The sequence below is a fragment of the Triplophysa dalaica genome, chromosome 18 (assembly GCF_015846415.1).
Source record: "Triplophysa dalaica isolate WHDGS20190420 chromosome 18, ASM1584641v1, whole genome shotgun sequence".
Taxonomy (NCBI): domain Eukaryota; kingdom Metazoa; phylum Chordata; class Actinopteri; order Cypriniformes; family Nemacheilidae; genus Triplophysa; species Triplophysa dalaica.
The window spans coordinates 9,437,886-9,449,007 of NC_079559.1; the positions used below are offsets into that span (position 1 = coordinate 9,437,886).

Genomic DNA, 11,122 nt, shown 5'->3' on the forward strand with positions numbered 1-11,122 from the left:
TCCTTGTGTACATTTTTTATCTTTTTTTCTCGATAACGGTAAAGTCAAAATGTATTACACTTAATACAAAAACACTTATTGGAAATCCTCTGTCTCAAGTACTTTTTTTATGGAGATATTGAGTTATGTGTTAAGAAAAAAACAATAAAAAGTCATTTAATAAACTTGCTACGCAGTGAAGTTTTGGGAGGCATTGAGTGACAGCGCGCACTTGTTACGTTTTTGAGTGACAGTGCGCGCACGCTTGCGGCGATTATTCAGGTCACTTTATACTTCATGCAAGCTAATTAAAGAGTACGTGAGATAAAATTAAATTGATGATGTTCTCCGAGAATGTGTCCGCAAGAGATAAGAGAGTGCAACCTTAAACGGTGGTATAAACAACCACCCCACCCTCCAGCTTCTCTAGGTTGATATATTCCTCAGTTTTATCACACATCAACGCAGCTCGCCGAGCGCTCTCGAGTGCCGCCGCGTTCCCCGGATGTGACGTACAACGATACCTTATTTATATCGGCGGAAAGCAAGGACATCCTACGTTCAGACACGTGTGGTGGTTGTGGGCACCACTGAGGAGTTTCAGGTCGAAAAAAAAACGCTCGGGTGGGTTTTCTCTTACTCCCACAGGCTAAGCTCAAGCGTCTTTATACAAGTGTGACGTTTGGCAGCATCTGATGACATTACGGACCGCAAAGACTGTGTTGGATTGAAGCTCCGAGGTGAACAGAACTTACCGGTCTGTGTGAACACAGGACCACTGTCTTAAACTGAAAACCTCCCCACAAGGTCTGGACTTTTTGCACGATGGCTGACTATTTAATCAGCGGACAGACGTGTTATGTGCCCGACGATGGTCTAACCGGGCAGCAACTCTTCAACTGCGGAGACGGCCTTACCTACAAGTACCTTACCACCTTGTACTCCCTATTTGTTAAACGTTGCAATACACTGTTGTTGTCTGGTCAGCCAGCACCTGTCTTCTCACAATGTCACTTTATGTAGCTTTACCTTAAAGCTTTAATAGCCTGATATGATAGAAAAACTGGCATTAACCGAATAGCATTTACAGGTAGGTGTCGTTGTGGGGTCGTATAGTGTGTTCTGTTACGCAAATCGGCTTCACGTGGCTTCAGAAGGCATGCGAAGGCCACACATTCCTAATGTGCAGGGTACATAACGGTGTCAACTTGAGATGCAAATTCAGAAGGTTAGGTCAGATTAAGACATTTTGGACAGATTGATATTAATGATACATCTTTCAAACAAAGAGAGTCATAAGTCATTACAGCAATTTGTTCAGTCTATTCCCAAGCCACTGACAACCCTTGCTTCTGTATCAAAACGAACCACTGTACCCTCTGCAGTGCTATAAATAGAATAAGCTTTGTCAATCATGCTTTTTATATGCCACGGCTTGTGTGTCCTTGTTTTAGTCTTGGTGTAAAGTACTGAAATAAAACACCCTACAGTGACAACTAATATGTGGCAGGTGCATACTGGATAGTGCGGTCATATTCCAGAGAGTGGTCAGTCTGATCCAGAATCATCTTCCTGTTTTCTCCCTATAGCACAAGTGTTAAGGACTCCGTTTACTCTAGACATGAGGTTGCTTTGACATAGGCCTACATGTTTATCATATAAACAAGGCGTTGCTTGGCACTGTTAGACAACTAGATAAGTTGCATAATTCAGTGGAACACCGATAAAGAGGATCCAGAAAAGAACCAAGGGAAATGTAAGGGGTGTTTTTGGGGTATGCATGCATGTATGAGATAAGTTAAAATGAGGACTTTTAAGTGCTGTTAAGCAACTTCTGTGCCACCAGTGGCTACAAACAGAACTTTTCCCATCAAACAGCAAAAAACATCACCTTTCCAACATTTCCTGCTATTGGTCGGCTACCACGTTTTATGGTTTAGCTTTTAATTTTCGATATACTTGTTTTCAAGCGTATCATAGTAAATATTAAATATAAATATATAAAATGGGTCTAAAGTTTTTACTGCAGCGTAATACTTATGATATATACTACTGTATATAACATTCAATTACAGTAGTATACATTAACCAAATGGAGTAACTTATTACTATAATATAATGCAGTATACAACAATTTACTGAAGTAGTGCACTAAAGTATTTTTCATGTCGGCTGACAGTACAATGCAAGCCATAGTCAGATTAATTTGTCCTTAGTATGACTGTGGCAGATATAGGTTTACTTCCTTAGACACATTTTACATATATTTGTGTGGTATTTAATATGTTTTATTTGTGCATTTTACCAGCTTTATTGTCTTTAATCATTTTTTTTTTTCAGTGATTTCCTGATTTTGCCTGGGTACATTGACTTCACAGCTGACCAGGTGGTAAGTCGAAGACGATAAAATCAACCAAGTACTTCACAAAAGACTATATGACTAATGAAATGTGGATTGAAGGATGCTGGGGCTTGTGAGTCATCACTGGGTTTATCTGATTGGTTCTCTGTAGGACCTGACATCAGCACTGACCAAACAAATCACAATGAAAACTCCGCTGGTCTCATCACCAATGGATACGGTCACAGAATCTGGAATGGCTATTGCTATGGCGGTAAGAGGAGGAACAAAACTATATCCTGGCAGATGTAAAAATACATTTTCTATATTAAAAAAGACCCACCTTGTTGTTTGTGGAGTACATAATACAATGATTATACACATTTTTGTCAACAATAACGTTTTTAAAATGAGAATTTTTCTCTTCCCCATCTTACGGTCAACAAAAGAAAATTGGATTTATCAAACTGTTTTTATAGCATGACAGAGGTGCATGTCACTTGTTGTTTTGTAATGTGCATGTACTGTTGTGTTGCTATAGCTGACAGGTGGAATTGGCTTTATTCATCATAACTGCACACCTGAGTTCCAGGCCAATGAAGTTCGCAAGGTCAAGGTAAGCCTTTGAACACTGCTGTGTGCTTTATAACTTTGTTTTTTGTTTTTCCTCCACTGATTCTTATTATTCCTCTGCTTTGACCCCTACCTATTAGCCATTTAACGTGTAAAAAAAAATCCTCATCTGCTCTGTATCTTTCGCAATCTCTATTCGCTCTGTTGTCCTGTGTTATGATGAAGTGACTCACACTAGAAATACCTAATAGAACTGCCCTCATTGTTCCCTCCTTCTGTCATTTCCCACCCTCTTACTCCACCTCTCGGCCACTTAGAGGTACGAACAAGGTTTCATCACTGATCCAGTGGTGATGAGTCCTAATGAACAGGTTAGGGACGTCTTCCAGGCTAAAGCTCGACACGGTTTTTGTGGTATCCCAATTACGGACAACGGTCAGATGGGCGGACGCCTGGTCGGCATCATTTCTTCGCGAGACATCGACTTTCTGAAAGGGACTGAGCATGACCTACCTCTCAGTGAGGTGGGTGGGTCTTATTAAATGGAAGGAGGGGCTAGAGTATTTTCAACTTCGACTCACATTATCGTTCTTTCAGGTAATGACCAAGAGGGAGGATCTTGTTGTAGCTCCAGCAGGAGTGACGTTAAAAGAGGCCAATGAAATTCTTCAGAGGAGCAAAAAAGGTATGTAGACGAGAAGCTTCTGTGAAACTTATTTCTTAAAGGGATAGTTCACTCAAAAATAAAAATATACCCATTACATACCCATTGACTACCATTTGTTGAGTGTTGATGGTGGTCTGGTGGAGATGGTGGTCTAGTGGGTTAAACCACTGAATTGGAAAATCAAAGGCTGCTGGTTCGAACCCAGCATCCACCACCAGTGTGTCCTTGAGCAAGACACTTTACTCCATGTTGCTCCAGGGGGATTGTCCCTGTAATAAGTGCACTGTAAGTCGCTTTGGATAAAAGCGTCTGCCAAATGACTAAATGTAAATGTGAATATTGATACAATAGAAGTTAATGGGTACCGCCAATGATCGGTCACCAACATTCTTCAAAATATCTACTTTGGTGTTCTGACAAGAGGGTAAATAAGTTATGCCTATTTTTGGGTCTAAATCTCTTTTAACACCCATGCTGTCCTCCTCACACTCAGTGTTTGCTGTCTGTAGGTAAGCTTCCTATAGTGAACGAGGAAGGAAATTTGGTGGCCATCATCGCTCGGACAGATCTGAAGAAGAACAGAGATTTCCCTCTGGCCTCAAAAGACTTGCTTAAACAGCTGCTTTGTGGCGCTGCCATCGGAACGCACAACGACGACAAATACAGACTGGATCTGCTGGTGCAAGCTGGTGTGGATGTAGTTGTCCTGGTAAGCGTGTTTGTGTTGTTTCTTCCACACAAATCAATAAAAACGAAATAATCTGTTTTCTAATGTTGTCACATTTTGTCTTGCCTTTAGGACTCGTCACAAGGAAACTCCATCTTTCAGATTAATATGATTAAATACATAAAGGAGAAATATCCCAAGCTACAAGTTATCGGCGGCAACGGTTAGTTTAATATGCACCTCTCATAAAACTCACACCTGTAAACACACTATTAACACACCAGTTTATCTCTGTCACAGTGGTGACTGCGGCTCAGGCGAAGAATCTGATCGATGCTGGAGCGGATGCCCTGCGAGTGGGAATGGGCAGCGGCTCCATCTGCATCACGCAAGAAGGTCAGTTCACCAAATCCTTATGATATTCCCCCGCCCCACAGCCAATCACAGGGTGTGTTTCCATATCCTACACCTCAAATATTATGAGGCAAGAAGCAAACTCTCATCCACATTAAGATGGATAAAGCAGTACAGAAGATCTAATAAATATCATGCTTCGAGGTCATTGGCACACATCCTCCCACCACTTTTTCCTTTTTTGGAGGGTTTTAGCATCTGTGGAGAAAAATATTTGTTTGTTAGTTTTATTCCATATGCTGTGGTTTTGTGTAAAATTATATTTGTGTCCAAGTATGCGCTTATACATGTGCAGCTTGTGTTGTGTCTAAATGGTAGAGGTATAGGAGGCTTTTCATAAGTCCATTTCTTCTAACTTTTTTCAGTTTCTCTTTTCACCTCTGGCTTATTTGCTTTCTCATTTTCCCGTTATTAGTTTTTCCAGTGCTCTCTTTTATCAGCTCTGTTCTAAAACCTCTTTAAAAATAGTTAAGCACTATTAAAAATTGATTATTTTATCTACTTCTTATATGAACTATATTTGCAAGCTTTGAATTTTACACCACTACATAAACATTTTTGCATTGTTTCAAAGTTGAATCACAGGAAAGCGATGCAACAATAAGGACCACATGCTATATGTTATTTTGGTGTAGCATTTGTGTGTTTTCAATTAGAGCATTTCATAATAATCACTTACATGGTTTCACATCACAAACAAAGCATCTTTGTTGGTTTTTAAAGCAGAGCTGTCGTGTGTTTTTAGTGTCTTTCTCTTTGTATACCTTCCTATAATTTTCTCTCTTTAGCACCTCTCAGTATTCCTCCTGGTTTAACGCTCCACAGCCCCAAAACCCCAACTACTGTTACAGGATACTCCAGTAAGTCCCTCCCCCTGATCCTCATGAAGAGATCCCATTGGCTCACTAGCTCACTCTGCCTGCCCCTTCCCACAGCCTGCTGCATTGATTGGTTAATGGCTCTGCATCAGTAGAAGTAGTTCTTGGTTTTTGGGGTTTTGGAGGCTTGTCATTTTCTGACTTACCTGTCAGTAATGGCGTTTGGCACTTCCTCTGACCTAAGTCTGTTACTCAGAATTCATTTTCCAAGAAAACAAACTTTTTAATACTTTTTAAACATTAAAATATGGCTTGCTCTGCCTAGGAGTGCCTCACGTCCACCTACTCTGTAATCATGTTGGAAAGGTCACGCGTGATGTAAACGAAGTTGCCACCCAGTCTTTATGAGTGTGAAGAAGGAAGAAAGTTTTTGGATGTTGAATGACACACATGTCATTTTGCAAGACTATTGTGAAAAATTGTCAGTTCGTGTCATCAGGGATGTTTAAATGTCGCGTGTAACCTTTCCAACGTGATTGTGTAATATGAAAGTTGTGGCGCATCCTGGAGTACCTTCGAGGCATAGCAAGACGTATTTATGTTTAAAAAGTCTTGTAATTTCAAACCTTTATGATTTTCTATCTTCTGCAAAACACAATAGAAGATATTTTGAAGAAAGCTTGTAACAGAACAGCAATGGCCCCCCATTCACTTCTGTTGTATGGACACAAAACAAATGCAAGTGAATGGGGGCCAGTTAACAACATTCTTCAAAATATCTTATGTTGTGTCATAACAGGAGTAAATTATCACAGAATTTCTATTTTTGGGCGATCTTTCACTTTGAGAACTCATTTCATAAAATGATCTTGGGACGTTATTAAAAAGTAATTGGAAGACAATATTACTTCGGAGTAAACATTAGACATTTTTTCTTTTTCAGATGCCACTTGGTTTTATTTTTTATTTATGCAATGAAATTGATAATTTTATGTGTCTTAACTCTTTTAAATACCTGATAAGGGCCCCCGTAAGAGTGCTATTGCATATGAAATGGGATACTTCCCATTGACAATGCACAGATAGCTGAGAGTTTTATAGTGTCATTTATTACTATAGAAAGTTTTAATTTTAATTTCAGTATTTTGTGCTAATCAGTTTTAGTCTTAGTGTTTAAAATTTAATGAGTAATTAAATCAAATTGTGGGTAGAGGGTGACAGATAACAGAAAGGGTTTGTGGATAGTAGAAGTGTTGTTTAGCTTGGCTGAAGTCAATAATTAATTTCGTTCAACTCTTTTCTGTCTCTTTATTCCTGTATTCTCTTACGTCTTCATAATATGAAAGGCCTTAATTCATTTTTCAGTAATTTTTTGTGTGCGGCATATATGAATATTTCACTTTCGTTGAATGCAGAAAGAGATTTAGATTTCATTTTTCCTGGTTTTGCCCTGTCCATCCAAACATATTCTTGTTGTCACAGACTTGCAGAGGCTTTGCTGATGAAACTCTTCTCCTGTCAATATCTTTGATTTATCATAAAATTTCAGTCACTTTGTATACTGCTGACCATTTGATTCAACCATTTGTCTTTGAGCTCGATGAGGTTCAAACAATTGGTATGTTTTTAATCTTTTTGTTTTGCTTAAGACACAGTTTGAGTCAGTTTCTTGCACTTTAATCATCCATAATCCAGTAATCCATTGATTGGTTGATTGGCACTGACTGAGGTCACATGACTGCATGAGTACCAACAACACTGATGTGTGCACATGTCTTTGTGTGACTATATGCTAAGCAGTATATCAGTGGAACATGACATTTTTCATTTAAAAGTTAATCATCTTACATTTTGTAGAATATGCACAAGTAAATCAGATGTTATGTGTTATGTATTCTGAATTGAATCTATAGGTTATTTGTAATTTAATCTTTCTGTTTTTCTTCTCACAGTGCTGGCGTGTGGAAGGCCACAGGCTACAGCTGTTTATAAGGTATCAGAATATGCCCGGCGGTTTGGTGTACCTGTGATCGCTGATGGGGGAATTCAGACAGTTGGACACGTGGCTAAAGCTCTTGCTCTGGGCGCATCTACAGGTAAAACACACGTCTGCACTTGTCTAATTTAATAAAATATATATTTTATTAGCATAACAACTTGATTGAAAATTTCAGAGTTTCTTAGAGTAGCACTCCATCTGTGCATGTTGGTTCAAATCTTGAATGATTCATGTTATTACAAAATTTTGGAAACAAGGAAAATCTTACCCATTGTACCTTTTCAGTCAACATGGTCAATGTCACTCATTTGTTTGCATTTGTATAGCGACCTAAGAATAAAGCAGAATCTTTAATATTTGTTGTTTATTTCATTGAATAGCCCTAAAACTTTTGGTATTATAAAGTGGCCTCAGACTTTTGAAACTCCACTGTACTGAATGAGGCTCAATTATTTTATTCTTTTGATCTCTTTCTATTTCAGTAATGATGGGGTCATTGCTAGCTGCCACCTCTGAAGCTCCTGGTGAATATTTCTTTTCGGATGGGATCCGTCTGAAAAAGTACAGAGGGATGGGCTCGCTGGACGCCATGGACAAAAACCTTGGCTCACAGACCAGATACTTCAGGTATTCCATATTAATGAATATGCATTGCATTGTTAACTCACGAATTACAGATTCCACTTCCCTCTTAAACGGCTTCAATACCCGCAAACCAAAAAGTTTTAAAAGCGTTTAAGATAAGAATAATAATTAAGGAGGATTTTACCTAAATGATGTACTGATAAAGCAGTTGTTCATTGATAATAAACATATATTTAAGCTGCCCTGTGAGTAAGTAAAATTCATTTTGTTGTTTTGTGTTGTTAAATGGAGCATTTTAAAAACGCTGTATTTTCCAGTGAAGTGCTGTTTTATTAACCAAGATGTGCATTTAAACTGTTTTCACTCATCTCCTGTCTTATTCACTCCCTCTCTCATCTTTCTAACAGTGAAAGTGATAAGATTAAAGTTGCTCAGGGAGTTTCAGGGGCAGTTCAGGATAAAGGCTCCATCCATAAGTTTGTTCCATATCTCCTCGTTGGAATACAGCATTCCTGCCAAGACATCGGAGCAAAAAGCCTGACACAGCTGAGGTACACATATCTGTATGACATATCGCTTATTGCTCCCTAAACTCTTTGTAAGTCACTTTGGATAAAAGCGTCTGCTAAATGACTAAATGTAAATGTACATGGCAACAGTTAACAACTGGGACACCTGCAATTATGCATTTAAAGGTGAATGTGCCATATCTGGCCCACTAGTAACACCAAATGTCACCCCATAAGTAAAACAAATTATTACATACAAACAAAATTTTTTTTTACTTTCAATTCTGCTGGTACAAATTTTTTGATATTACTAATATCGCAAAGAGTGTAATAAATATTTACTTGAGCCTATACTTCACATTTAAACCAGTAATTTATTGCTTGGACACACAAACCACAAATTTTAGGGTACTAACAGTCATGACTTTTGTTTCTTTTGTTCATCTCAGGGCGATGATGTATTCTGGTGAATTGAGGTTTGAAAAGAGAACCATGTCCGCTCAGATGGAGGGAGGAGTACACAGCATGCACAGGTAGTTAAACATGATCACTTAAACAGCTATATAGTAATGCATGTTTTAATTAAAAATTTATGGAAATAAAAATAAATTTTTATGTGTCTGAACTGTGTTTTTTTTACCTTCTTTGGATCTTTCAGCTATGAGAAGCGCCTTTTTTAAAGAAGAAACCACAAATGCCAGTACATGCACAGCCGATCACACATACGCCATAAGCCCCATTGAATGTACTTCCACACGTGCTTTGCACATACAGACACCCGATCACACTTTAGTACCTCAGCTTCCTCTTTCTCGTCTTCCCGGCCGCCTTTCCTCTGAGCAAGGAGAGACACAGTGTGTGAATGTCTATATGCATATGCCTGTGTGTGCGAGAACGTGTGCGTTTGCATTCATTTGTGTGGTTGTGAGGAGCACGTGCTGTATGTATCAGATGCCTTATGTGGCAAAAAAAGATTTTAATGTTCATATTCATTCGACAACTTGGACGTGTCTGGAAATATATTTTTTGCCCCAGAGTGTTGTTAAATAAAAATAAATGATATATGTACATGCATCATTTTAAGCAATAAACAATCAAGACTATCAGTCTGAAGAGGAAAACGAAATACGTGTGGTCTGTGATCTATATGAAACAGGAAGTGTTTATTTTGTTGGATTTTCTGTCTTTTAAGTTTTATAAAGAGACTTGGTAGTTCTGGTTTGGAGTCTGTGTACCTTAATAAAAAATTTTGTTATAATTTGTCTAACCTGCATGCGTTTGAACGAATAAAATTTCAAATTCTGAGTCTGTGTGTGTGCGAGTAGGTGGCTGCTCAACATTGACGTTGGTATGCTATTCCTCATTTTGCAAGTGACTCAAGGGAACCAGGCTTTACCTCCAAAACCACCGGACTTTCCAAACAAGCGTTTACACATGCTCACTAATGGATCCACACCTGGACAGGTTGCGCTTGGAGCTCCAGGTGTCTCCTGATCAGTGAAATATGATATTGATCCGTTGGTGAGCTCAGTCCTGCAGGGACCAGATTTCATAACGCTTTTATTACAAAGCAAAAATGAAATGATTGACAGATCATGTGTACGACAGTATTGTCTTTCCTGCAAGCTGCAACTGTGTGGTGCTTAAATTTTATTTATACTCTAAAATATTTAGAATTTGAGGAAAATGTATATACATGCATGAATAGATAGACCTTGATTTTCAATATACTGTATACTGCGGATTGTGTCAATCAGAAAGAATTCACCTTAAAGGAAGACTTCACCCAAAAGTAAAAATTCAGTCATTGTTTATCCACCCTCATGTCATGCAAAACCTGTACATGACTCTTCTATGGAACACCAAAGAAGATATTTCGAGAAAAGTCTCATCGATTTTGTGTCCATACATTGAAAGTCAATGGGGGCCTATGTATGGTTACCAGCGTTTCTCAAAATCAAAGTATCTTCAGAAGAAAGTTAGGTTTGGAATTAAACATTTTTGGATCACTTGCAGAGAATTATCTTGTCTATCAATTAAGTGGAAAAATACACATAAATGATGAATAAGAGAGATGATAGTACAGATTATGAGAAGGGAGGGGTCAGATTGTGGGTAGTCTAGTGAAGAAGTGAAAGTGAAAATGTTCCTCTGATTTCTGAGGAGGAAGTCAGGAGGTATAAATACGCAAACATACTCACTGTAACTAACACAACCCAGAGAGACCGAGAGAGAGAGAGAGAGAGACCATAGGAAGAAATCATGGAATGACACAACCAGGTAAAGAATCTATTTCATCTCGGTTGCGTCTCATTTCTATTTGATTTATATGATAGAAAACTATTTTTAAGCCTACTGTTTTGAGCGTGCTCTCTTTTGTTGTATTACAATGATAGTGGATTTCTTTCATTTCTGCATAAGTTTCTTTCTCTTTCTCTTTGAATTCGTACATCTGTTGATTCTCTTTTAGTTGTCAAGTTAAGTTTTCTTGCATGATTGCATGTAATTAGAAATAAACATAACCATCTAGATGTAATTGTTCCAGACTTTCACTTATTTTGTATTTTGTT

General features: G+C 38.3%; 1 protein-coding gene across 3 annotated transcripts; it reads left to right on the forward strand.

Annotated features, from left to right (window-relative positions):
* The first annotated feature begins 223 nt into the window (after positions 1–223).
* Positions 224–9,857, forward strand: impdh2 (IMP (inosine 5'-monophosphate) dehydrogenase 2). 3 transcript variants are annotated; one of them, XM_056772632.1, is made up of 15 exons: positions 235–902; positions 2,320–2,368; positions 2,493–2,594; positions 2,862–2,936; positions 3,211–3,417; positions 3,491–3,578; positions 4,070–4,269; positions 4,360–4,450; positions 4,528–4,623; positions 5,430–5,501; positions 7,412–7,555; positions 7,941–8,085; positions 8,451–8,594; positions 9,002–9,085; positions 9,211–9,857. In XM_056772632.1, exons 1-15 carry the CDS (start codon positions 805–807, stop codon positions 9,230–9,232), a joined length of 1,617 nt encoding a protein of 538 aa, XP_056628610.1. In that variant the 5' UTR covers positions 235–804; the 3' UTR covers positions 9,233–9,857. The 3 variants fall into 3 exon arrangements, with proteins under 3 accessions (XP_056628613.1, XP_056628610.1, XP_056628612.1); XM_056772635.1 differs by lacking the exon at positions 3,211–3,417 and having other exon boundaries at positions 224–902; XM_056772634.1 differs by lacking the exon at positions 5,430–5,501 and having other exon boundaries at positions 249–902.
* Positions 9,858–11,122: the final 1,265 nt, after the last annotated feature.

Bases quoted from the DNA above. Each gene is read 5' to 3' on its own strand.
- impdh2 (XM_056772632.1), top strand. From the start codon at position 805: ATGGCTGACTATTTAATCAGCGGACAGACGTGTTATGTGCCCGACGAT. The intron at 2,369-2,492 runs GTAAGTCGAAGA...GGTTCTCTGTAG, and splicing joins ACTTCACAGCTGACCAGGTG to GACCTGACATCAGCACTGAC. The intron at 4,270-4,359 runs GTAAGCGTGTTT...TCTTGCCTTTAG, and splicing joins GTGTGGATGTAGTTGTCCTG to GACTCGTCACAAGGAAACTC.